At 40.0% G+C, this 27,396-nt stretch overlaps 3 protein-coding genes across 9 annotated transcripts; all 3 read left to right on the forward strand.

Annotated features, from left to right (window-relative positions):
• Window positions 1-15: 15 nt before the first annotated feature.
• Window positions 16-10,796, forward strand: vps33b (VPS33B late endosome and lysosome associated). 4 transcript variants are annotated; one of them, XM_044166260.1, is made up of 24 exons: window positions 16-151; window positions 469-596; window positions 1,719-1,799; window positions 1,921-1,982; window positions 2,105-2,154; window positions 3,083-3,150; window positions 3,246-3,291; window positions 3,383-3,477; window positions 4,277-4,381; window positions 4,549-4,639; window positions 4,715-4,792; window positions 5,609-5,682; window positions 5,782-5,868; window positions 5,955-6,045; window positions 6,141-6,215; window positions 6,373-6,437; window positions 6,533-6,587; window positions 6,685-6,731; window positions 7,745-7,877; window positions 8,050-8,123; window positions 8,248-8,349; window positions 8,480-8,555; window positions 9,597-9,716; window positions 10,556-10,796. In XM_044166260.1, the coding sequence occupies exons 2-24, from the start codon at window positions 501-503 to the stop codon at window positions 10,633-10,635; spliced, it is 1,851 nt and encodes a 616-aa protein (XP_044022195.1). In that variant the 5' UTR covers window positions 16-151; window positions 469-500; the 3' UTR covers window positions 10,636-10,796. The 4 variants fall into 4 exon arrangements, with proteins under 4 accessions (XP_044022195.1, XP_044022352.1, XP_044022282.1 ...); XM_044166417.1 differs by having other exon boundaries at window positions 33-151; window positions 472-596; XM_044166347.1 differs by lacking the exon at window positions 16-151 and adding an exon at window positions 170-343 and having other exon boundaries at window positions 472-596.
• A 220-nt stretch (window positions 10,797-11,016) lies between these two features.
• Window positions 11,017-19,894, forward strand: prc1b (protein regulator of cytokinesis 1b). 4 transcript variants are annotated; one of them, XM_044166550.1, is made up of 15 exons: window positions 11,017-11,210; window positions 11,485-11,617; window positions 12,850-12,972; window positions 13,220-13,453; window positions 14,809-14,979; window positions 15,258-15,407; window positions 15,558-15,705; window positions 15,791-15,927; window positions 16,504-16,599; window positions 16,707-16,853; window positions 16,935-17,045; window positions 17,172-17,285; window positions 17,729-17,908; window positions 18,041-18,075; window positions 19,109-19,894. In XM_044166550.1, the coding sequence occupies exons 1-15, from the start codon at window positions 11,200-11,202 to the stop codon at window positions 19,155-19,157; spliced, it is 1,839 nt and encodes a 612-aa protein (XP_044022485.1). In that variant the 5' UTR covers window positions 11,017-11,199; the 3' UTR covers window positions 19,158-19,894. The 4 variants fall into 4 exon arrangements, with proteins under 4 accessions (XP_044022485.1, XP_044022745.1, XP_044022657.1 ...); XM_044166810.1 differs by having other exon boundaries at window positions 11,018-11,210; window positions 17,729-17,831; XM_044166722.1 differs by lacking the exon at window positions 18,041-18,075 and having other exon boundaries at window positions 11,019-11,210; window positions 17,729-17,831.
• A 1,553-nt stretch (window positions 19,895-21,447) lies between these two features.
• Window positions 21,448-26,690, forward strand: ptpmt1 (protein tyrosine phosphatase mitochondrial 1). The gene is made up of 4 exons (XM_044167177.1): window positions 21,448-21,755; window positions 24,479-24,559; window positions 25,384-25,575; window positions 26,029-26,690. The coding sequence occupies exons 1-4, from the start codon at window positions 21,609-21,611 to the stop codon at window positions 26,155-26,157; spliced, it is 549 nt and encodes a 182-aa protein (XP_044023112.1). The 5' UTR covers window positions 21,448-21,608; the 3' UTR covers window positions 26,158-26,690.
• Window positions 26,691-27,396: the final 706 nt, after the last annotated feature.

Genomic DNA, 27,396 nt, shown 5'->3' on the forward strand with positions numbered 1-27,396 from the left:
AAAGAAACTGCGTCAGGTGATTTCCAACGTCGCTCCTCCAAATGTGTCAGTCAGAGTACCTTTGGTGTAGTGTAGCGGTCCGTTCCCTTTGGTGTCCGGGCGGAAACAGCTGATGATGGAATCGTTTCCGCTTATTTAGCTACGGAAGCAGGTAGCTTCTAATACCAGCTAAACGCCTTTTGGTGATGTTTTGACAGATATTCACTTCTTAATTTATGTCATTCATTGGATATTTTTTGCGAAATTATTTCCATATTAGTGTCAGCATTTTGACGCTAGTCTTTGACTTGAAAATTCGTGTGATGTGAAGGATGTGTTTTTAGCCAACAAGCTAACCTAGCTAGTAGGTTAACCACAGCACAGATTCTTGCCTCTTCTATGTGTTTCTGTTGGCTGTAGCCTGTCTGTCATTACATGTTCTGTTTCTGGAGTAGTAACGTTATATGAGTGTTTTTTTTCTTTGTGCAGTAGATGAGTGACTGTCCCCGTTGTGGCACATTATGGCTCACAGTGCCAGGAGAGATTCCCCGGAGCTCCCTGACTTCTCTCTGCTCAAGAGGCTGGCAAGAGATCAGCTTATCTATCTGCTGGAACAGGTAGGAATATACAGCCTATGGGTAGGCACAAGTCACAATATGTCTATTCTTAGTTTGGCTTGGCTGGCTGCCACCTGGCTCCTACTGCAGGCATACCACCAGTAATGACTGGCATGTAAGAAATGCACATGCTAGTGTTTTTATTATAGGGCACTAATTGAATACACAACTGTCAGTTACCGAAACAGAAAAATAAGGGACTGATTTAAATTGCAGGGGACTGTGTGCGAAACAACAGCAAAGCAGATGTTGCACTTCTGTCCACACCCCATCTGTGATGTCACAGCAGGTGTTGGTCAGAAGTAAAACACTTTTATTCAATATTTCCTTATTGTCAACAAGTCCCATACAAAGACCAAAACCAACCAAGTACTGTCTGTTTACCCAAAGCCTGATATTCCTCTGTGTCATCGGGCTCCATTGTTCTCCAAAAACACATCAATAAGCCACACCTTTGCACCGGGTGACATGTTTCTTTTTCACCAGGCACACAGCCAATGTAGTTTATTTTGAGTCAATGCCACATACACCGTCCTGCTGCCATACTCACTAGAGCACCAAATGTGTTAATCCGCAGCTGAAAATAGTCCCCTACAAATACACAATTTACCCCCGTTTGAGTAAATGTTTTCAAAAAATTACAGTGCCCAGCTGTTTTAGAAAATTGCTTTGCCTTTTATAAACTGAAACCACGTATTTCTGACCCATTGTTAAATATTTACGTCTTCAGTAGGAACCAATGGGCCACAAACAGGGTGGGCAAGTCGGAAAGTATTGAGAGACGGACTAAGGCGTAATAGGTTGTAGTCTTTTTGTGGGATTTGTTGACAGTAAGAAAAATATAACACAAAATAACAACCGTGTTACAAGTATCAAACGATTTCTACACATAAATAGTGTATTTTCACGTGCAAATTCCTCCTTTTCATATGTGCTGTGCCCCACACTTAAGACTGGAAATAAATGTTTTTACTCAGCAACGTTGCCAAATAGTTAATTTTAATAGACAGAGAATCCAGTTTCTGTTGTAAACAACAGAAAGCACATTGTGTGTGTTTGCTGTTGGATAGACAGTCCTAGATTTTGTCTTCACTCTTCCATCTTCCGGTCTTTGTCACACAGCTGCCAGGGAAGAAGGACCTCTTCATTGAGGCCGACTTGATGAGCCCGCTGGATCGCATTGCTAATGTGTCAACACTAAAGGTGAACCACATCAGCTATTACTCCTCTGACTCTTGAGATTGAGAAGCTCTTGAGGAAAACTGCAGTTCCAATATCTTTTTCAAACATTTTGCCCATTTTTATTTATTTTTTTTTTTTCCAGCAACATGAAGTCGACAAACTCTACAAAGTGGAATACAAACCTATTGTCAGCACCTCAGATCAGTGAGCCCTGCATCCTTCATACTCCTAACATACTTTTACACACACACACACACACACACACACACACACACACACACACACCTGATGTGACTGGCTGACAATGTGGCATTTCTCTCTTATAGGCTCTGTTTTCTGATCCGGCCAAGAATACAGACTGTGAAATGGATATGTGGTAAGTAGAGTTGGATGGTTTCTTGTTTTAATGAAGGCTCAATGATTGCTTAACAGTATCACTAATAATCTTTCCATAAATCTTTTAATGAAACTGAAACAATAAAAATTACATATATATATATATATATATATATATATATATATATATATATATATATATATATATATATATATACAGGAGTCACCTGTTTAATTGATGTTTTTCTTCTTTCCTTCAATAATGGCTATTTAACATTGATAAAAACGGTATAATTATACACCAAATGTCTTATTTACATTTGAAAGGGTTTTAACATTATTAAATGATTAAAACTTCTGTTTAGTCGATGTCCCCACAGTATTGCATGATGGCGGAGAATACTATTGTAACCATTTTTTCCCCCAAATACGCTTCGATTTTTAATTTGTTTTCCAGTCCAGAAAAGCGTAAGTGACCCTGGATCATTTTTGAACCACAACTGTGCAATTGGGCTCTAAATATTTTGGGAACCCGTTTTTCTTTGGGCATTCTGCAGTCTCCTCAGTGGTTAGACTGAATAGGTTTAAACTGTGATTTGATCCAGTTCCAGCAGTGCTAACCCTGGACTAACCTACTATTTCTATTTTGAAGTTTTAAGAACAGCTTTGCTAAAGCAACACGCCTGTTAATTCCAGCTTGTTATAGGCATTATTGGGCACTTGACACTGAAACAGGAACGTGTTCCTATTTAAAGCTGCACAGATTTTAATGCTAAGCCTCCAATTTCTTTTACCAATTACCCTTATTATAATTTGTGGCAGGTGACTCCAAACTTTTGAGCGGTAGTGTGTGTGTGTGTGTGTGTATATATGTGTGTGTGTATATATATATATGTGTGTGTGTATATATTGACTCAAAATACACAGATGGGTGACAAATGAAAGGTAAAACCAACTTCTTGTTCCAGATGTGGCCAATGCGGACAAGGCAACAGGAAAATTTAGAAGATACAAGATAATCTTTACCCCTCAGAAGGTATTCCCCGCTCTGCTGTTGTGTACACACTCTGCTTTGATTAGTTTTGGATCAAGTTCTTGATATTCACCTGCTGACCCTCCTGTGTCGTCCAGTTCTTTGCGTGTGAGGCGGTGCTGGAGGAGCAGGGGATCTTCGGTGGTAAGCATCCTCGCCTCTTCACGTTTTGTTTTAGAAGCAGTGAGCACTGTTGGTGAAACGAAGTGTTGAACGTGTCTTTGCCTTCCCACAGATGTGACCACGGATGAGTGGGCTTTCTACCTTCTTCCGCTTGACGATGACATCATCAGTCTGGAGCTGCCCGAATTCTTTCGAGACAACTTCCTGGTAAATAATAAATGATAAATAAAAATTAGAGTAGAGTAGAAATAGAGCTGAAGTGATAGTTGATTGGTTATGTAGTCAGTTAACAGATATTTTTGATAACTGATTAATTGTTTAAGTAATTTCTTAAGCAAAAGTTCCATAAAATTCATTGGTTCCAACTTTTATAATGTGAATATTTGCTGGGTTTCTTAGTCTTGTGTTATGGTAAACTGAATATCTTTGAGTTTTGAACTGTTGGTCGGACAAAACACGCTATCTAAATATGTAAACATGGGCTCTGGGAAATTGTGATGAGAATTTTTCACTATTTTCTGACATTTTAAGCTAGAAAATAATGGCAGATGAATTAAAAATAAATCGGTAGTTGCAGCCTAGTCTCAAAGACCCACCCATTAAGTACCAAATGTTTAAAATGTGATAAAACAAAACAATGAACATTCACAGTTGGTCAAGCGTTAGCAAAAAAATAATACTCTAAAACTGAATTCACAGAGAGAAGTCTGTTCTCAAACACTGTCCCTGCTAGACACTCTACACTGATTGTGAGTCAGTTAAAATGGCTCTAAATGTTTCTCTCTAATAAGAATTTTGCTGCAACTAATAATAATTTTCATATATAGTATATAAATATTAGAAAATTGTGGAAAAAAAGATGAGAAATTGCGACCGATTAATTGTTTCAGCACTAATCGCAATTTGAACCACTGTATAAGGAAGTAAAATGTAATTGTAGCACATACTGTAGCACCCAAGTACCAGCACAGATGCATCACGGTGTATTTCATCACACATGACACAGGCAGGGGACCAGCGCTGGGTGAGGACAGCCGGCAGTGCCCTGCACCTCCTTCACTCCGTCTACGGCCCGTTCTCAAAGGTCTACGGGATCGGACGATGTTCCAAGGTGCAGTATGATGAGAGACCAAAAAGCTGTCACCTAGTTTAACTTTCAGATCCACTGTGATGGGTTCTGGCTTTACCTAAGATAATGTTTCTGTTTGTCTTGTTTTTTGAGATGTGCATGACGAAGGATTGAACTACCATTAATTCTGTCAGTCTGTCTGGTTCCAGATGGCGTACGAGTCGTGGAGGGAGCAGGTCGAAGAGGGAGAACAAAAAGCTCGTCAAGCTGAAATAGGGAAGGTTTTTCTTATTGACAGAGGTAAGAGTCAGAATCAGTGGATGACAGGCTGAGCTGTGCTTTCTTTTCTCCCTAATATTGTCATTGTCTTCACAGATGTGGACTTTGTCACTCCTCTGTGCTCACAAGTTGTCTATGAAGGACTCCTGGATGATATATTTCGAATCAGATGCGGTGGGTATCAAAGCAAGCAGCGGAGAGTTAACTGTGTTCTGTGTGAAATTCTGCGTCAGCCCACTGAGACCCTGTTACATGTGAAAACGACATGTCTACTCTAGTGTTTTCATGTCGCTTTCATAAAGACCTCCGCCCACACTAAAACACCGGGAAAAACAGGAAAATGGCTAAATCTGTTTCTCTTCATCTTCTTTTGGTCGGCAAACGACAGAAGTGTCACAGCCAACATCTGTTGAGGAGCAGGACCGACATTCCCGGGTTACTCTGCTGCGTCTCAGCTGGTTAAACCTCTGTTCAGTCCTCATAGACTGTTTTAACAAAGCTGAACAAATTAGTTGAATGCTGGCTGTTAACCAGGCCTTGTTTCTGCACTGCTGTACAGAGAGGTCAATCAAATCATGATTTTATGATCACCAATATCATCTGGCAAAATTATGTTTTTGATATTGATATTTCATAAAAAGATTTGCTAATTTTATAGACTCTCAGATGCTGTGTTTTGCTTGCATTTTGTCCGTGTCGCACTATTACAAAATAAGTATATTTTTCGGCTTTTTGTCAGACAAAGTGGGATATTTTAAGACATCTCTTTGGACCCTGATGGGCATTATTTTGACAATGTAAAGCATAAATGATTAACTGCAGAATCAGTAATAAAAGAAATAGTGTTAATACTCACAGCTCCAGCTCAGACTGCGTTGTTTTCCGGTGGAATTAAACCTCCCGGCTGTATAATGACACTCTGGTTGCAGATTGTTTTGTACACGCTTGTGTGTATTGATGTGTCGTCTCATCACGGCATCTGTTCTGCAGGATGTGCGGAGTTCGGACCTGATGTTACCTCCTCTGACAGAAGTGTAAAGGTCATGTTGAACTCTCAGGATAAGGTAGGTTAGGGCTGACGTTAGGGGGAGCCGTCTGCTGCCGATCTTTCATCACCCTGATTTTAAGTTAAACGTCTGTTTGAACTCTCACATGTCTCGTAGGTCTTCAATGAAATCAGAAACGAGCATTTCTCCAACGTCTTCGGCTTTCTCAGTCAGAAAGCCAGGAATCTCCAGACTGCATATGATGTGAGTAAATGTTAGTTACCCTCATCAGTCATTGTAACTAAGGTGACTGACATAGCTAACATTTTTTTCCTTTATGAATCCTACAGAAGCGTCGGGGGATGGACATAAAGCAGATGAAGACGTTTGTGTCGGAGGAACTAAAAGGGTTAAAACAGGAACATCGGCTGCTGAGCCTACGTGAGTGTTACAGTACGCTGTATATCACATTGATTGTCACGTATTTCAAGTAATATTTGCAAGGCTGCATTGCTGAAGAGCCCATTCTCTTTCAGACATCGGTGCTAGTGAATCGATAATGAAGAAGAAAACAAAGCAGGATTTTCAGGAGCTGTTGAAGACAGAACACTGTAAGAATACTCTGTCCATATATCAGATTCAGGTTTTAGTTAAATGTGTTTCTTCATAATTAATGCCACTTCTGCTTTACAGGACATGATTTCTTCAGTTATATGTTTGTTGGTGTTGTTATTGATCCAAATCTTGATCTTTTGTTTTCTGTTCCAGCGTTACTTGAAGGATTTGAAATCCGTGAATGCATTACTTTCATAGAGGAGCACATCAACAGACAGGTGCGTTTGCTTGAACAGTGTCAGGCTGATGTAGGAACAGGTAAAATAATAATGATAATGTGCTGGAAATGTATGTATTCTTTTCTTTTTTCAAGGTGTCCATGATAGAAAGTCTGAGGCTGCTTTGTCTTCTGTCTATCACGGAAAACGGTGAGTTGTCTTTATACCTATAAATATATAATTTCAAAGACAGACTCACATGATTCTCGTGCTGTTTAAACAACTGTGTGATGGTATTTTCTCACAGGACTCCTGCCAAAAGATTACCGGTCATTAAAAGCACAGTATCTACAGGTGAGATTTAACATGTGTCTGAGAAAGGTTTGTGTTTTTTTGAAAACTGCCATCTGCGGTTCCCAAACAAATCACAAATAGACGGGCATTAGACACAGCCCAGCATTTAAAAAAATACTTTTCCTTAAAAATCACATTCTTACATGTATATTTGTCGTGGTAAGAGTAGTAAAATATGACGTGTTACAAAACTACAGTAGCAACATCCCTTGTTGTAAGAAATCACTAAACACCCACATTCCCTGTGAAATACTGAACATTTTGCTGAGGGTTTTTTTTTTTTACTCAAAATTTTATTTTAAATTGTATTTTCTATTTTTGTTTTGTAACATATGCTGTTTCGTGTTCATGTTTGTCACCTACAAATAATATAAGTCTTCATACTGAAGGTGGGATGATAAGAGCAGTGAGTGATTTTGTGCGACGAAAACACTCTGTGACACTTATTTTATTCCTCTAGCACCTAGTGAATAAAATAACTGTAGATTTGCGGGCCTCCACTCATAGTCTTCTTTTGCGTGCAGTTGCTTATTTGCTTTGTGACTGAGAAAACAGGAATAGCTCTCAGTGTCTCAGAATCTCACCTTTAGCATATGAGGACAAACAGGAGCAGAGCAGACTCTGGAAAAATATACATAAAATTAGTGCTGTTTTCTTCTATTTTTATGTGTATTGCCCTGCTCCTGAGCAAATAAAGTACCGTAAATACTAGAACACAAAATGTTAATCAATCCGCAGTTAAAAATAGTCTCTAATAAATGTGCTATTTCCTCCTGTTTGAGTAACGTTTGCTAAAAAGTACAGTGCCCAGCTGTTTTAGGAAATTAGAGACCTGTTTTCTAAGATTTACGTCTTCAGCAAGATTGAATAATCTAGTAAAAATAAGTAAAAATATATAAATAAATAAAAATATAGAATATCGCCAGGGTTATCCTTTAAACATGTCCTCATTTTAATGTGGACCCCAGTTAAGGAGCTGCTGGTCTAACGTTTTCTCTGCTTGACCTCATCAGAGCTATGGAGTGGACCACCTGCTCACATTTGCCAACCTGAGGCAGCTGGGGCTGCTGGTGGAGCAGCAGCCGGGGGAAACGCTGACTGTTATGGAGAGCAAAGTGGGCAAACTGGTCAACGACAAAACTGCAGGTGAAACAGGCTTTTCATTTCATTCGTTTTTCATTTTTAACGTCGTCCTCGTCACAATCGCCTCAGTTTCTCTCCAAATAATTTTAGAAATGTTAGAAGATTTCAGAATCATATCCAACTCTCCTGATCCCCCTTATTGCTTTTTAAAAAAAATTATTTTATTTTTTTCCAGGAAAGCTGACTGACGCCTTCTCTTCTCTCGCAAAGAAGAGTCATTTCAGAGCGCTGAGCAGAAAGCTCAACCTGGTAAATTATCATCATCTTTGCTATTTAGCGTCATGTCACAGAATACCACTCAGAATGGTGTCATGTCCTCACCACAATGAAAATGCTGTATGTCACTAAGCGTATTATCATATTTTGTGTGAAGGTGCCAAAGTCAGATGAAGAATATGACCTGCGTGTCCCACGAGACATGGCTTACATCTTCAGCGGCGCCTACGTCCCTCTGAGCTGCAAACTCATCGAGCAGGTGAGTAAACCAGCAGGATTCATTTATTCCACAGGATCTGACTTGTCCCGTTCGCTCTCAAATCTGTGAGACACCATTAGTGCCGCGATGAAACTTTTTAAAATGTTATTCCTGGTGTGGTCATCTGTAGGTGCTGGAGCGAGACGGTTGGACGGGGCTTGATGAAGTCACCAGGCTGCTAAATGGGCATGAATTTGCTGTTACAGGTGAGATCACAAGGAGATATTAATATAATGTTGAAAATTAAATGGGTGAATCTGATTTCTTAAATGCCATGTAAACAGCAAAAACCGTTTTTTGTAATCTTGGGTAGGGGATTAGAGAAACCTGATATCATCAGCTAGATTTCCCCTGGAGAAAGACAGTTTCGGGGCCATGTATATGCGTAAATAGGTTTCTAATTGGCTTTTTATACGTACAAATGAAATGACAAAGACTTCAGACAGGGAAACACTGTGACAGCAGAATGGCGGGATGACAGGAAAGATGATTAAGCTAGTGATTCATCCTCATATTCAAAATATTTGAATTCACAGTCTGACTAAATTCTGAAACTAACACAAAGTCGCCTCTAGAAGTCTAAGTTATCAGAATCAGAATCAGAAATACTTTATTGATCCCCGTAGGGAAACTCTTTGTTACAGTAGCTTGCCTTTACGTCAGTGCACACAGGAGAAAGTAAGCAAACAATATGATACACTATAAACATTATAAAAACTATAAACACTATAAAAACAGGTCAGAAATAAATTAAGTAACAGGTCGGTATAAGTATAAGAAAAACTAAGTGTCAAGTACCAAGTGGGTTTACCGGTGATGATGATAGTAAAGTATAGTAATACAATAGTTGGTTGTTATTAGTTGGTTTAGTTGGTTTTACATTGTAAAGGAAAACTACACTCTCACCACAGAACCTATCCTCTCACTTCTGTCAGTCCAAATGCTCTGACAAAGAAACACAATCAGGAAGCAGGACATCATAGCTTGCATCACTACAATACAGTTAAAATAAGAAAGCTATGGTCCCACGATAAGGCTGGGGTAAGGGAGTAATCTGATGACTGACCTACTGCGTGTATACAAGAATTTCCAGTAACCAGGTTGCTACAGCGCAAGTAAATGTATTGTCTGATTTGCTTTGTAACCTTGTTTCTTGTGTGCATGTGAACATACTGGCTGTTCAAACGGCACGAGTAAAGCCTCAATGTTTTGAGTCGATGAGCGCTAACGGTTTTGTCTCTCATCAGGCAGCAACGGAGCTGATTTGAGAGCAAAGACCGATGCTCAGCGCATCATCCTTGTCATGTTCCTCGGTGGCTGCACCTTTTCTGAGATTTCAGCCCTACGTTTCCTCGGCAGAGAGAGAGGTAAACATGGCCCGAATGCTGATGTTACAGGAGAATACTTGTGGGTGTTTCTTGTTTTCATTCTTCCTGTTAGTGTTGCTGTTGTTTGGAGTTTAGTTTCACTTCTGCTGTCTTGACTATTAATCTAACAGACTGAAGCCTCACTGATGATTTATTAGGTACAAATTGTGAAGATTTTTCTAATTTTAATATTATTAGTAGTGTAGAAGATATTGGCTTGGATGGTATGATGTGTGTTGTATTCTTGCACGTCCAGTTAACATGATTGATATTCATATGGAGCACTATTTTGGTGCCATAATTCCTGGCAATCGCCTGACGTCCACAGGAAGATAAGAAATCATTTAAAACTAGGTTTTACACCCTGTTGTTTCTTTTTTTTATGATATAAAGATAAGTAGATATTAAACATACTTACATTCAATATCTATGCTGTGAAGACTGTGTGTGATTGGGCTATAACTTCTATATATTTTAGTTGTCATAAATGAGCAGTAACGCTTTATTATATTTCCTAATAAAGCAAAGAAAAGCTCTTTTTCAACCAAATCAAATGTTCATTCATTATCTATTTATTACTGGAAACTTTAATGTCCATATATGTCTAATTGAATGCTTTTCTGCAGACACATTTCACATTTTTGCATGTTTTGCTCACTGATTAAGTCTCCTAGGTTACATCAATTGGAATTAATTAACCAGGTGTACCAATTCCGTGAAACTACTTGGACCCATAGAAACCAAATCTTATGGAGAAATTAACTTGTTGCTTTTCTGTGAAAAGTCCTGAAAGTAGGTCAAAACTATTTTAATAAACCGTACTGCTTTCATTTTTCCAGGTTATAAATTCATTGTGGTAACAACTGCGATTACAAACAGTTCAAGACTCCTCGAGGCTTTGCTGGACAACCGCGTATGAAACCTGTCAGCACATCACGACGGACAGAAACGGAGACATTCCTGCAGCCACTTGTCATGCATTCCCTCCAGCACTGACATTACAGATGGGAAATGTTCACTAACTGTCTGTGTCTGACAACTGTAAAGATGTATAAAGTGAATAAATGTTTTTAACACGTATGTCGCTCGTTTTTCCTTCACTTTATTTGGGGTTTGGGCTGCCGTGAAGTCTAAAATTAACAACAGCGCCATTGTTGTTTGAAGTATGCTGCTAAGCGACATCACCACACCCTCCGTGAAACTGTGGCGTTTGTTTTCATTCGTGAGCTGTTCGGCGATGGGCGGTTCCCTCTCATTACAAACCGCGGGAGCTCCCGGCGGCCGTCGTTGGTTTGAAACATCACGCGCACCCGCAGAACAAGCCAATCAGAGAGCGGAATTTCGCTGGACGCGTATTTTGAACGGTCTACACAAACGGACTGGACTGAGCAGGTAGAGAGGCGACGCTCCGCTTGTCTCTCTGACAAGTTTGGGTTGTTTTAAACTGTTCGCTGATAATCGCAACAGAGTCTGGAATTTAACGATGAGAAAGAGGTAAGGTCAAAACGTTTTTTCGCGATAGAGTCAGAGTTTGTAAAACGTGAAATAACAGTAGATGATGTTAGCTAGATGAGGTAGCAAGTAACAGTTAACGTTAGCTAACTGTTGATCAAATTAGCTAACCTAGCTAAACTGTCGGTTAGCTCGATCAGATGAGTGAATTCTCTGTGTGTGGTGTCTTTGGTTTAAATGTTACCAGCGATTTAGTTTTTTATTAATAAGAGATTTATCGACAAATGAGTTGACCATGTCTCCCACTGGCTGTTAGCGAGGTGCTCGCAGCAGAGGCGGTGTCCTGCCTGAATAAAGCGCTGTGCCATCTGAAGGACATTTGGGAGGAAATCGGTATCCCCGAGGACCAGAGACTACAGAGGACTAATGTTGTCAAGAACCACATTAAGGTGAGACATCGAACACCACATGGGCGACATCGTGGCTGTAAACCTGTAATGATACCTTGTTAAACCTGCAGGTTTCGGCAGAGGAGGAGGGGGCTTTTACAGGAACGCACCACTCATGGGTGAAACTAACGTTACACTTTGACGTTTGTCAACGCAGTAGGGTTTTTATATTTATATTTACTAGATCTATACTGGATTTTTTTATTTTTTAGGCTGCTATTGATTTTCTAAAACAGTCTAAAACATCTGATAATGAAAAACTGGGACCAAGATATGTACTGATTTGTAAAAACACGCATTGTCAAACATAAATTTGTCACTTCTGTACTGCGATTTCTTCAGCTGTCACCTGGATCTCTATGATGGGCAAAAATGTGTCACTCAGGCTCTAATGTTCAGCACTGATTTATCTGAGAGTTACCTTAGAAATGTCAATAACAGTGACAGGTGTTCATCAGTGTGAGTGAAAAGAGCCCAGTTGAATGATAATAATAATGATTATGAGCATTCATTTCATTCATGTTGTCAGCATCACACTAATATCAAAGTAATGGCTCATTAATCACACAGCTGTGATGTGATGATTCATCAGTTAACTACAGTACAAGTGCATAAGTTTGCCTTGGCATTACTACAGCCACAGCAGGCTATTTCTATTTAAATTATTGCTGTTGCATTTACAAGCCAATGCTGAGATCTAACTTTCTGTGCATTTCTAAAACCTTCTGTGATGAGCAGATTCTCCCCCCCCCCCGTTTGATATTTACCAAAACACGTTTTCACTTGAGGCAACAGTGTAACAGTTATTGTCATACAAGGAAGCTTCCAGTATACAAACTGGTGGAGGAAAAACTGCTAGAAAAAGATGTAATAATGTTATGCAACAATTAGCTCTATAAATAAAGTTTTATTATTATTAACATTTCATGTTTTCTCCAGTGGAGTTGAAGTACCTTGTGCTCATCTCCCTGAGTGTTTGCAGACAGTGTATTAATAAACTAGGACGGGTACTAATGAAGCAGCATTTTTAGACGTGTGTCTGCACCAAGGACCAGTATTACTGTATAATAGGTAGACTCCATGGTTGAAACTGGATATATGGTGGGATTGGAAAGAAATGAAAGACATCTGCATCCATATTGGCCAAAATGAGCATCAGAATTATCTGGATACTGGATATACACACATCTATCTGCGTAATGCTGATTTATTTTATTGTCTTCATCCACCAGAGCTTACTAGATATGATGATCAAAGAAGAGGAATCTCTGAAAAAGAGGCTCATAAGCAGCATTCAAACATGCAGGACAGAAATGGAGAAACTCTGCCTGGAACTTCAGCTACCTGTGTTTGAGGTAACAACTGTAATCTCTTCAGTGTGAAAAACACTTTTTACAGCATGCAAATCTTTCTCTTATTGTTTTTTCTGTTAATTTACAATAAACTCACTGTTGTTCTTAAAAGATTCTTAACCTAAGTTAATATAAAATGCCTCTCAGTCATTTTGAGTTTAGTTGTCAGTTGGTTGATGATAAATAGATTTATAGGCTTAATAAAACATCTTGTAAAGTGAATTTGTTGTTATCTTCTCTGTGTGTTCAGGAGGAGAATGGTATCAGCATGCTCCAGCAAGAGAAGAACATCCGCACGCAGGTGGAGGCTCTGCTGAAGGAGAAGACTCAGCGGATGCAGCAGCTGAAGGTTCTGCTGGAGCAGGACCAGGACCTGTGTGACATCCTGTGCTCCATGCCTTATGGCATCGCTCCAGACTCTGTCCCCTCACCGGAACAACTGGAGAACTTCAGCCAGCACATCGCTAACCAGAACGCAGAGAAGGTGGAGGCTCGCTTTGTCTACATCGCGCCTGTTCGGTTATTTTGACTGCATGAAAAGAAAGGCTGTGTTTCTTCCAGGGCTACAGGTTATACCAGATGGGCACAAACTGCAGAGACCATATTTGGAAAAAAGTGTTTGTGCAACACAATAATCTTCTGTGTTTCATAGTGTCACTGTCAGATGAAAGCCTCATCATGTTTTGACTGTGTTGAGGGATTATTTGCTCCTCTAGGTTGATCAAATTCAAACCCACCCTTTGTGTATGGAGCCTTTCAAAAGCAGTTAGATAAGATCAAAATGCATTGAAAATAGTAAGAGGAGGCTGATTCTCTGCTCCTAGAAAGTTAATATTGTTGAGGTTGAATTTTTTTTCACCTTACAAGTGACATTTTAATTAAAAGTCTCACCAAATGGCTTCAAGATCATAGTTTTCGTCTTGGCTTTAAGATCATAGGGAGGTACACGCAAGAATTCATGTTAAAGGAATAATGTTTGTTAGACACCCCAGAGCTGACACATGGACTATCCTCTTCTAAATGACAACATTTAGGCCACTTGGACTGTAATCACATCACTTTAGGAAATCAGGAAAGTGTTTTTTGCAACTAGGCCTGTCACGATAACTACTTTTGTTGGACGATAATATTGTACCAGAAAAAACTGCGATAAACGATATTATTGTCATTTTATGACCATTTTATGTTGACTGATATAATGATAATATAATAGCATAATAATGCAAGTATACCCTTTCAAAGAACAATGAACTTTTAAGCTGCCTGAGCCCCGCCCACGGTGAAACTCAGACACAGAGAGCAGACGAGAGGACAGAAGCAGCGCGGCCAGAAATGGCAGAAAACGTGTCTCACACTCAGCATAGTTTTTTCTGTTGGCTTAGGCGCTGTGAGAGAAAACAAACCGCTCAGGCGTTGTGCCCAAGTCTTATAATGTAGGGCAAACCCTGCTGTTTATTCTGGCATCATGTTGGTGGCATTCTTACCCAAATAAACACGCAATATCGTACGATATATGGACATAACCTGATCATTTTTGCTGACCTCGGTAAGTCGATAAAGTAATTATCGTGACAGGACTATTTGCAACCTGATACCTCATAATTTGTTGCTCCTGAGAGTTGTCTTACGGCAAACACCCGCAGGTCATAGGACAACAAGGACTGCCCTTAAATCTGTTGAAAATTTTATAATACACTCTGAATCCTAGGTCCCTCTGAATTTCTTGTTATTTTTTTGATTAGTTTACAAAAAAGATAAGGTTTTAATACTTTAAGCCTTTGTCATAAACACAATCTAATCTGTACTTGACTAAATGGTGTGCTGCTTTCATGTTTTCAGGCGAGGCGGTATGCTGAGTTCATGGACCTCAAAAAGCAGATCATCTTGTACATGGAAGAGCTGGAACACATCCCGGAGACCAGCTTCGAGAAGGACGTCATCTGTGAGGATGAGGACGCTTTCTGCCTTTCCAGAGACAATATTACGTCACTCAAACTGCTTCTTTGTCAGGTAAGAAGCTTTTTATACTGTAACATTGCATTTAGTGAAACCATGAGCCCTTTAAGGATAAAGGAAAGTTTTTTTCCCCATAAATTATAATCGGGCCTTGAAAGTTGACTGGCTGATGTTTTATATAGTCCAGTCAAATATGTATGCAAAGCGATCCAGCACTGTTACCACCTTTGTGGAGGCTTAATTAAAAACCCTTGGACAGACGTGATGCATAGCCACAGTTCAAGCAGCCGAGTAGGTAACTGATGCTACTCTGTGTCATGTCGCTCCTGCAGCTGGAGGAGCGCAAGACCGAGAACGAGGCGACGTGTGAGGCTCACCGAGAGAAGATCCAGCAGCTGTGGGACAGACTGCAGGTGCCCCAGGAGGAGAGAGAGGCCTTCAATGAACACATGGTCACATCCAAGAAGAGGAACCTGGAAGCGGTGAGAAGATTCGAGTGTCCTGTGCGCCGCTGACTTCCTACTTCATCCATTTTTAGTTTTTTCTGTTATTCGTGGTCGGCTGTGACTGTCAGTACTGTGGCTGCTGTTTTTTCTGTTCACTTTACACTTTTTCCCCCTCCTCTTCCTCAGTTACGAGCAGAAGTTCAGCGTCTGGAGGAGCTCAAACTGCTAAACATCCGCAATGTCATTGACGCCATCCGCTCCGAGATCTCTGTGTTTTGGGATAAGTGCTTCTTCGGCACAGACCAGCGGCAGGCTTTTGCCCCATATTTTAGCGGTGGGTTCTCTTGTTTGACATTTTAATCAGAACAATATTGGAGAATATTTAGAAACGTGCTAAGACTCTAATTGACTGTTTTTAGAGGATTTTACTGAAGAGCTGTTGAGTCTGCATGACGCTGAGATCCAGCGCTTGAAGCAGCATTATGAGGACCACAAGGAGCTTTTTGACGGGGTTCACCAATGGGAAGAAAGCTGGAGACTCTTCCTAGAGCTGGAGGTGAGTACACTTGGAAAGGAAACTAACAAAAACCAATGTAGCAACAAAACTTTTCTGTCCAACAATCCATCTGAAGCTGTGGTAGTGGGACTAAAGCAGAGCTGATGAGGTTTTACAGATAATGGCCGGCTACAATTTCTCAATGAAAAAGTATTTTGGCATTGCAAATGGAATAAATTGGAAAAGTTAAGACGTATGAATTGACTCATGCGGCAGTAGTTTAAGTTTTTTTGAAACCCCATGCACAGTTTGTCCTCACGCATGTGATTGAATTTTACAAGCAGCCTGTGGTTCAGCTGAGGAAACAGACTTATTAATGGCTCAGCTTTTCACTTTATTACAGAATCCAAATGTATTTCAGAAACAATGAAGCATCTTTGAGTACTGAGCTTTTCAGCCTCCAACACTGCTGCCACTGCTGTACTTTTCCCCCACCCAAGTCTTTGTCATTCAGCTGTGCACACCTTTAAAAAAACTCAGACTATATCATTATACCCCTGAATTTATTTATTTTATCTGGTTACACTGCTGCATGTTGGAAAGAATCGTTAAGGTTGCAATCTGTCTCTTTCACAGAAAAAAGCTACAGATCCCACAAGATTTACTAACAGAGGAGGGAATCTCCTCAAAGAGGAGAAACAGAGGTCTGAGCTGCATAAAAGCTTGCCTAAGGTAAGACACGAAGGCCACCTATTGTGATTTAAGCAGAAAATATCTTAGAACAATTCTTGAGCATTTGACAGTAACTTGACGTCATGTATATGTGTTTTGTTTTTAAGCTTGAAAAGAAATTAAAGGCCCAGATCGATGCATGGGAAAGTGAACAGGGTTGTGAGTTTCTAGTAAACGGCCAGAAGTTTCTGCAGTATGTGGAGGAACAGTGGGAGCTGCACCGAATAGAGAAAGAGAAGGAGAAACAAGAACGGGTAAAGAAGCTGCCTTGTTGTATTATAGACGTAGACTTTATGTTTGCTGGGAAATGTGTTGACACTTGTCTTTACAAACAGCATCTCAAGAAGAGCAAACAGACTGAGGAGGATATGCTGTACGGAACAGCAGTACGAACCCCCACCAAACGCAGATTCCTTGGCGCTACTACACCAAATAAGTCACGAAAGGTGGTAAACCCAGTTTGTGGCTCACTTTTATAGTTATGGTATAAATCCTTGGTTTAATACAAATGTAGTCTCTATAGTCGTCTGGCCCCGTCAGCACTAACCCACTCCCTCTGTCTCTCTCGTCAGTTTAACGCGACTGCCAGCATTTCTAGCGCCACCTCTAACAGCACCATGCGCTCTGCCTATGGTGGAACTGTCTGTCGCTCACCCGTGCCCCGCCCACCTCTCTCAGCAAACAAGGTTTGTTTCATTTTCAAGATGAAAGAAATAACTGACATCAAAATCGCAGTCACGATAGCTTATTATCATTTTTACAATATACATTTTTCTGCTCTGTGGTAAAATATGACGTATTTGCTTAGAACAGTGTTGTACCACACTGCATCTGAACCAAGCAAAGAATACATATAGGTGCTTCAGGTTGTACATAACCTCGGTCATTTGTACAGAAACTTTTCCTGAAATGTCTGCTGAGTGTGAAATAGTAAATGTTATTTCTTGTGCTGCACTCTCTCTAATTCATCAGTTCGTTCGGATGTTTTGGGGGGTGGGGTGGCGCTGTTCCTTCCTTCCTCCATTTCTTTCTTCATTCATTTAACTCTTAAAAACATGCTGTATTGTCTTGTTAAAGAGGATAGTTGGTCCCCCTCTGATGTGATTCTCTCCTGCTGTGTGTCCTCCAGGGTCCAGCAGCGCGGACACCAGGTGGCGGTAAACCCCCCCACCCACGCCTGCAAGGCTGTAACAAGGAGAATGAGGCCCAGTTGAAGGCGACCCCTCTGAGTGGTGCGTTGCTGACCCCCGCTAATCCACAGTGTAACTTCAGCATAACCTCTGTTGCCAGCACATATTCAGAGTTTGTGGTAATTTACACTTTTGTCTCTAATCTATTTTCTCCGCATCTTTTTCCTAATTTCTGCGCAATATCACATTTAAGTGTATTGTAGAGGTTTCTGATGATGTACAAATGCTAATGATGTAAATTTATATTGTAGAGAGACTTGGTCAACACTGAATCTGTTCAGTCAAGGTGTGTTTGGAATCCTAAAACCTTATGTAATTCTGACTAATCCCTTTTTAATTTACAGTAACTGCATGCCTCTAATCTAAGGTATTACCCTTAAAGAGCAACTTAAAATGCTGTTTTAGTTTGGACATGCACAGTTAGCGAGCATTCAGACCGAGATCAGCCCTGCGTTAAAAACATGCAGAAGGCTGTGTTGGTTCTTCTTCGGGTACCGGTGAGACATGAAGTACGATCCACCAAGTCCAGACTGACTAACAGATCAGTGATGTTGAGACACAATTTTATAACACTGGAAACTCGACATGGTGGTAATTTTTTATTATTTTTGCCGGACAACCCTGTGTTGTTTTGCCGGAGCCCCCTGCGTTGGCACCCACGCTGCGGTGACGGACTGGCCTCATTCAAGTGACTGACGTTCATTCACATGGGGGAGGGGGACGTTTTTTCACACGGGGCTCAAGTCGGTCTGAACGCGGCCTTACTCCACAACCACTGACACTCCCGCGCCCTTCACCGCTCTGACAGATCGGTGCTCCTACATCTCTCTGTCTTTCTAAACCCCTTTCTACACCTGACGCTGTGTTTCAGTCATCTTTCTCAGCTTTATTTTTAGTCAATGGAGAAAAGTGCATTTTGTTACTGTTGCTATTGCTCTCCACCTGCAGTTACTTAAGCAGCTTTTTCAAACCAATTGTTGGGGGATTTGTCAAATAGCATCCTGGTAAATTGTAGGAATCGCTAAGTAAAAGTAGACTGTCGGTTCAGGAAAAATGACAAAATAGCTTGATGCGAATAACTTGATACTTTATAGTGTTTAACTGAAAGGTGGATTTCTGCGATGAAAAGCTCCTCATGGGTCAGTGTGGTTGTCTTCTCTCTAATTCGCACTAACAGCCTTCAGTGTGTCATTTTATAATGATTAGAAACTGTTAAGCTCCTGTTTGTTGATGGCAAGTTTGCTTCCGTCGTCTCTTCCTCGCATTGTCACATTACATACGAGGAATCAAACTTAACGGCCGCTTTTCTGTTTCCACAGCGAGACCTGTCCAAGGCCTCTAACGCCAAGATCCAGCACGACGTCCTGAACTCCACCACCACCAACCTTTGACCTCTCCACTCTCATGGTGACTGCATCAGCTATCATATCGTAGTCCTTTCAACGACGTTCTGATCTCTAAAACAGATCACTACCTTTCACTGCTCTCTGCTTTTAAATGTAAATGAAGGTAATATATTAAGTGTTAAGTCGGTGATAAACAAGGAATCTGTTGTCAGTTGTTGCTGAATGTTTGCCCGGTCTATCACTGTCTGTAAGAGGAAAAAATAGGTTTGTATCCTAAGTTAAACAAACACTACTTTGGCTCTCGAACTTTTGAGATGTACTAAATGTTGTCTGCATCTTGTACGGCACAGTTTTTTTAAAAGAGAAACAAAAGAAAGTTTTAGCTTTCTGAAGTTATGCAATCTGGGGTTACAGGCCAAATGTATTATGAATACTTTGCACTTTTTTTTTTTTTTTTTTAATATATTGCAGTGCATAGTGTAATTTTACACACACTCACACTGTTCCATCCAAATCTGTTTTTATACATGTATGTATTTGTGTAGCCTACATACTTCTGTATCTGCTGTTCTCTTCATATAAACTCCACTGTTTGACAAAGATGTTAGTTGTTTAAACAGGCCGTTAAGACTTTTAGTTAAAGTATTTCGTATATTGGTGCTGTATAAGTTTAAATATAGCTCAATCACATGGATTCAATACACTATCATGTCTGATTTGGAAAAGCTTGTCAAAATAAAAAAAATCTTTCACTTGAAAGGCACATACTGTTTATATTTTTTAAGATCAGAATCAGAAATACTTCATTGATCCCTGAGGGGAAACTCTTTTGTTACAGATGGGACAAAGATTTACAGTTTTTATGTATTTATTTTTTTTATTCTAGCCTCAAGCTTGTGTTGTCAAACAGAATATCCAAAATTAGATGTCACAGACGAATAGTTAGCAAATTTACCACAAAGACTTAGCATGTACAGTGGAATCTAAAGATTTTGCCATACTACAATATCTCTCCATACTCCAGCTTGTTTTATCAGCATTTTGACCAATTATTAACAGATGTATTTGAAGTTTGTCAGGTGTGAATGAATCTGATTCATCTGTCGACACCACAGTGTAGACAGGTTTCGAAATCAAACGTGTTGGTGAGCTGGTGTTTTATGTTATGTTTCAGTCTTGTTTTAAAGACAAAAACAAAACAAAAAAAGAAGCTTTTTGAAAGGAAGTTTTATGGGGGGGGGGTGTATCACAAACTTTATATTAAGAGATGGTTGACATTATTTTACACAGGGATTTTTGGCTCAATTGTAGCCAACGAAACTGTGAGAGACAGCATGGATTACAAATTCTTTTCAGTAGATCAACCTCTCTGACCTTAGTGTCAGCAGATTCCTCTGATTGAAGTTCTTAGATTTACCCATTGGAGTGTGATAAGCCTGGTATGCAAGCTAAAGTAGAGTGGTTAATCTCTAAACTAAAGCAAAAATACTAACTAATCAGTGAGGCGGTTTAATTCAATATTTCAAATGATGGGAATCAGCATTTTAATATTTAATAACTGAACTGAACCTACACTTTAACAGCTGAGTTCACTCTTCAGGAAGGTGAAGGCAACTTAAACCTTGCCACCAACTGCAGTAACAAACAGCTCAAGGTTGATTTGAGGTTAGCTTACAGTACGTAGGACAGGCTGCTGTTAACTAATAACATTTAGGTAAATTCCTAACCTAGCCTGCTTTTTTTTAATTGTTGATTTAACATCAGAGGACATGAGCTGATGTTATGACTTTGTCTCAGTAGGCTTTGAACTCTTTGTGATATGACAACCAGACTTCTGGCTGCTTTCATTGTCTTGTAACTTGCCCAACTGGCTGCCAGACTGGCCTGTGTTAGCCTTCATTCCACAATGTATTTTTTACATACCTGGCCTTCTTTCATTGATCTGTCTGAAAAGCGAAATGTGGTGATGTTTTCTGTCCATATAGCACAATTCAAAGTGCTTTACGTAGGCAAAGAAAAGCATTAGCATGACGTTCAAAACCAATAAGCAATAATAAAAAAACCCCAGAATAAAATCAATTAAGATAGAATAAGAAATAGATCAAATGAGCAGACATGCAGTTACAGTGCAGTAATAAATTGTGAGCTGTAACAAAGGAAATAAAAGCTGTGGCTGTGTTTAGCTGCAGAATTGCTTGAATTAAGTGCCTTTCTGCCACTCAGTCAATGTGTAGATGTTGTGGATGTCACGGATTTTACTCTGAAGGATTCGCGCCGGAAGTCGAGTTGTTACCGGAAGAGCCTGCCGGAAGAGGAACTTAAAATACATCACAGAAGAAGACATGCCGACCGGTGACAAGTCAGATCATGGTCAGAGTACACAGCTTGTGTACTACGCACAATAATATTTTGTAGTAATGTAAAGCTGGCCGACTTTGAAAGCTCAGTTTTCCCCCCCAAAAATAGCTCAGCCATGTCCGGAGCGTTAGCAAGGCTGCTTTTCTACCCGACGTTGGCCTACAATGTTGTCCTGGAGAAGGTGACTTCCAGACGGTGGTTTGACCGAGTGGACGAGACTGTGATCCTCGGAGCGCTGCCCTTCAGATCCATGACCAAACAGGTCAGACGGCCAAACATTAGCCTCTCTTGAGTTCACACTGAGCCCCAGGCTCTGTGTCTCTTTCTCTCTCTCGTTTCAAAGCACAGAATAAATGTAAAAGTAAAAGTTATTAGACGCTCTGTTGTGGTGGTGATGCCGGTGTTAATCAGCTGCCCCTGCATGGCGTTTAATTAGTCTCAAAACCGCAACTGATTTGAACATTTGCTCGCTCGGCAAGTTGACTTTTGAGACTAAACTTTCTTCTGATCGGCCGCTTTTTGTCACTGTGTTCACTGACAGTGACAATGATAACCCTACTGCAAGCTGTTCCAGTTGTTAATTAGTTAAATATGCTGTTGGGTATATTGTGTGTAAGCATATGTTGAGATGTTTAAGAGCATTATTGCCTCAGATTGTTTAGAATTAAACAGGTTTACTGCAAGACATGCCCTTTGTGTGCGATACAAAATTATTTGCAGTATTAGTCATTACCACACTGGGCTTCATTTCCCCCAAAATCATCTTCAGGCTAAAATGATCTTAGTCCATGGAGTTACAATGGGACTTTTAGGAAATGGGGCTTTGGTCTGCAACCACGCTCTGAAGACCTACCTTGCCAGGAAAACTTACAAATAAAGTGAGAATATCAGTCATATAAACGTTTGTGTAAACTGAATACTGTTAAGGTTTTCTAATTTAAGATGTTACAGTAGCTGCTTTTGAACTAGGCTCGGGATGAAAGAAAAGGCGTGAGACTGGAGGCATCATTCCAGTTTTTTATTGGACAAAAACCTGTTCTAACCTGTCTGTCTAACACTGTACAGGACAAAGGATGGGTCAACTTTTGCAGCTATTTGCAACTACAATACATTGGTTACCGGCTAAATGATGGACAAAATTGTACTGAAACATGTTTATAAAGACAGTTGTAAATGCTGAGTGTTTAACACTTGCAGGGGTCAGCTGCACAGATGACCTCAGCATCACTACAGGAGATGTGTGTGTGAGGGGAAAGACATCTCAGATCACACCTCACTGAGCTGCTGGAGCATCTGCACAGAATATGCATAGCACCAGTTCCTCCTGACTCGCAGCATGCATTTACCTGGGCCGGGGAGGGGGCTTCTCAGTTTTATCAACTTTACAGTGATAATCTGACTGTAATTTTTTATTTTATTTCAATCTGTGCAGCGGCTGCATCTGCAAGTGTTTAAGTTATGAAGCATGGACACACTGTATAACAAGGCTAATGTTAGCTACATATGCTAGCGTAGTTAGCATTTTCGTCCTGGGAAAGCGCTATATGCCTCTCAAGCTATATGCTGTATATTTACATAAACGCCAAATGTGCATTTAGAGGGGAAAACCGACCAGACTCACCTACAACAGCGGGATCTGTGCGCGGCCATGACCGGATGTAATCCTTGAATGGAGACGTGATGGTAGGCGGGACAAGCGGCCCCCGCCAGCCAATCAGAAGAGTCAAACGTCAAACGTCAACTTGCCGAGCGAGCAAGTGTTGAGCAGCTGCGAGCGCGTGGGGAGGGTCGAGCGGTCACCTGTGCACGCGGAGCAGAAATGCTCCCTCGTGAGGATGGTTTTCCTCTGCAGATACTGTTTTGTGTCGCGTGCACGCGCCTGGTTTTTATGTGCGCGGGTTTTCAGACTAATTAAACCAGCCATACGCCTGCGCTCTTGGTATTTGCTCCTATTGTAATTTCATTTTAATTAGATTAGTCATCACCAATGGGAGACAGAACCATCTCTGAGAAAAATATTCATTCTAAGTCAAAATAATTTAGATATTAAGCCATAATTATGAGATATAGTAGGTCACATTGATGACATAATAGTTTCAGGTTTGCACTAAAGTAGTTGATTAATTGATTAGTCAACAGAGAAGTAAGCAGCAACTGCTTAAAGAAAACAAACCATTGTCAACATTTGTCAGGCTGGTTTCAGCTTCTCCAATGTGAAGATTTGATGCTGAATAAAGCAATTTGAATACATGTCTATGGTCTCCTGTAAGGTGTGACAAAACGATTAATACAGAAAATAATCAGTTTATTAATTGATTGTGAAAATAACCCTAATTCTGACTTATTATCTCATAATTATGACTCAGTATCTTTTCACTCTCTGTTTTTTATATTTCATAATTTTCACCCACCACGAATATTTCTGTTCTTGTCATTCTTAACGTTTAATCTATTTTCTTTTTCGTTCACCTGGGGAAATAGGTTTATACAAGTAAATTAATCTTCTGTTCCCTGCATCTTTCTACAGTACATTTGTCATTCACACTTTATATTTCATAGGCCTTCTTTAGGCATTACTTTTAATAGAATCCTCAATTGTGAATCCTGTTTTGATTCCCTGTAGTGCTGAAATAATAGTTGCAGCCCAGACCCAATTCTCTAACATACGTACATGCGTACAAGTTAGGGCCGGACAATTCAAAAATAGTTGCTGCTCAGAATGGTATTGTAGTCCTAAGCTCAACTCCTGTATTATAAATAAATTGGTCATTGTAAAATGTCAAAATCTTACATTTGGAAGATATATTGTAAATTGTTAACATATCAAATGTTTAATCAAAATAAAATGTGTATATTGTATTACAGTTTGTATTTAAATAGCTTGATTCAGCAATATGATTGTCACTCTCATCTTTCAATATGGGCTTAGTTGCTAAAAGGGTCATCGACTCTGAGAACTGATGGTTCCCATTTCTTGTGTTGCAGCTGGTAGAAGCAGAAAATGTTCGAGGGGTTATCACCATGAATGAAGGGTATGAGACCAAATATTTCTGCAACTCTGCTGAGGTGAGTTCACTTCACTTGTATTTCCACTTAAGTTGAAGATTCAGCCAGGCAAACATCTCGTGTGTGTGTGTGTATTAGAAACTTAAAGTGATCCAGCAGCAACTAGTTCTTCGTGACTAGAAATATTTAGAAATATAACAGTATTGATAAAGTGAAAGACAAGAAATCAGCCAGCTTTCAAGTGTTCATTTTGCAGTTTTATATATTTGTGATACTCAAGAGATGGTTTTTATTTCTGTCTTCTGTTTAGGTCAGATGATGTAAATCAGATGAACTACTGGTGATTGGTTTGTAGCTGAAACAAATAGTCAATTAATCGATTAGCCATTCGACTGTAAATTTATTGCCAACCATTTTGATAATCATTTTTCAAGCTATAAATGCCAAACATTTGGTAGTTTCAACTTTTTAAATGTGAGGATTATATCTTTGTCATATATTATAGTAAACTAAATATCTTTGGTTTTTGGACTGTTGTTTGGACAAAACAAGCAAATTGAAGACATACCTATCTAGGAAATTATAATATTAATTAATTAATTAATTCACTGTTTGTTTTGTGTGTGATTTTTTTTTTGTTGCATTAATTGACAAAATAATCAGCAGATTAATCGATAATGAAAATAATTGTTAGGTTCGTTAGATTGGTTTAACACTTACCAGGACATGGCAATACTACATCTCAGAGTGGGGTGTAACCAGACGCCATGAACCCATGGTGTCTGGTTACACCCCACCCATGAACTGAGGATGGCTTCTTCCTTTACATAATCCAGTCATTCATAAATGACAGGTTGATTTGATGTGTTTGATGCTGGCTGCAGGAGTGGCGGGCTGCAGGGGTGGAGCAGCTGAGGTTGAGCACCATTGACCTCATCGGCGTTCCCAGCCTGGAGAACCTGCACCGAGGCGTGGAGTTTGTCCTGCAGCACCGAGAGCAGGGAACCAGCGTGTACGTCCACTGCAAGGCCGGACGCTCCCGCAGCGCCACGCTGGCTGCTGCATACCTCATTCGGGTCAGTACATAACTGTGGGGAGGTCACACTATCATATCGTCCCCTGCTGTTTGCCCTCCAGCCTCGACATCAGTTAGAGTAGATGGTTAGCACATAATCTAAGGGAACAGAAAAGTAGCACCTTTCAGTGTAATGCAATATAATATATCTGCAATAAACAAAACTGACATGCACATATGTACATTGAAAGGGTTGTTGGTTGTACAAAAAGGGCTACACGTTGTACACTGTTGACCCAGAATGAATGTAAAGTTAACAGCTTAACCTCAAAGTCATTGTTTCATTTCAAAGCCATAATGGTGACAGTAACGATGGTATCAAGATACAGGACATTCTGACATTTTCAAGTTATTAATCTACAACACTGATTCGATTGGTCCTAACTGTCTGCTCAGTCAGTCAGTGAGTAGCGATGTGTATGTTGACTTTGACTTTGCACTTTTCTGCTGACAGTTACACTGCTGGACTCCAGAGGAAGCCTGTCAGAAGCTGGCGACCGTTCGACCGCACATCCTGGTGCGCTCCGCTCAGCTGGACATGCTGAGGAAATACTACCAGCAGGTGTGTGGACAGTCCAGCTGAGAGAGCAGGGCGGCGGGTCGGACCTCATTATGTTCCTGCAGCAGCTGGAAGACTGGACTCAGAGCCCTGTGCAATCCTCTACATCTGAATGTATACCCACGGAAGAAAATGCCAAACTACTTGTTTTTCCCTCTACGTTTTTAAATCAAATTCTCATGCTGGAAAATTACAAAGTTTGAGTAGTTAATTCACAAAATATTAGTAAGCAAAAATGGCCACTTCAAGTAATATTATCATGGATCTTTTTTATAACCCTTATTACATAAAACCTGAAACGTATTTCCTGTAACTCCCTGACTACCTGACTTCCTGCTTGTGGCTGAAACATATTCATTTTATATCTGGATTTTTTTGAAGTTCAGAATTATGTAAAAAAAGAAATGCAAACTAAAATATCTGAACATTCCCTTGTCTGGTTTTCTTAACCCGTCATGCTGTTTCAGCCAAAAGCACTTTCAAATTCCCCAAGCAAGACAACATAGCAATACTTTTTGTTTGTGACCATAATAATAAAAGCACTCCACTTAATCAAATTGTTGTTTGCTTGTCGCGTTTGGACTGCAGTGGCACAACAAGACGAGGACATTTTAGTGCATAATTCAGCAATCAAGCGTTTACTGTGTATAAACGTTTTATTTCAATTTATCGTATTTTCCTATGGCGCCTCATAACTTTAAAAATACAGACAATGGTGTTAAATAAAATATGAATGAGATGAAACCAGTCTAATGATGTTATGCCCCACATGACAAAGTCCATATCTGCCTCAATCAAAATGTGAGGAGTTTGCATCATTTTTTGAAAATGAGATTATAAATATCTGAGCTAGTATTACAAAAATGCAGACAATCAAAAAAATCTGACCACTAGTGCCTCTCGGGGAAACCATTCCCACTTTTGTCTTTAAGGAGGTTTTGGATAGTGTTATTTTTGATATATTGGATGTTGTAAATTGTTCTCTACAGACAGGCATTTTTCCAAAGGCACTCAAAACAGCTCTAGTCAAGCCTTTACTCAAAAAACATAATCTGGACCCCTCTGCTTTGGGCAATTTTAGGCCTGTTTCAAACCTGCCTTTTCTAAGTAAGATATTGGAAAAGGTGGTGTTTAAACAGTTAGATGAGTTCTTGCATGACAACAATTGTCTGGTTTTAGAAAGGGACACAGTACTGAGAAAAGTAAAAGTAATAAATGATCTTAGGGTGAGCGCGGATAGTAAAAATGTTTCCATTCTGGTAC

Source organism: Siniperca chuatsi, linkage group LG1 (genome assembly GCF_020085105.1).
Source record: "Siniperca chuatsi isolate FFG_IHB_CAS linkage group LG1, ASM2008510v1, whole genome shotgun sequence".
Lineage (NCBI taxonomy): Eukaryota > Metazoa > Chordata > Actinopteri > Centrarchiformes > Sinipercidae > Siniperca > Siniperca chuatsi.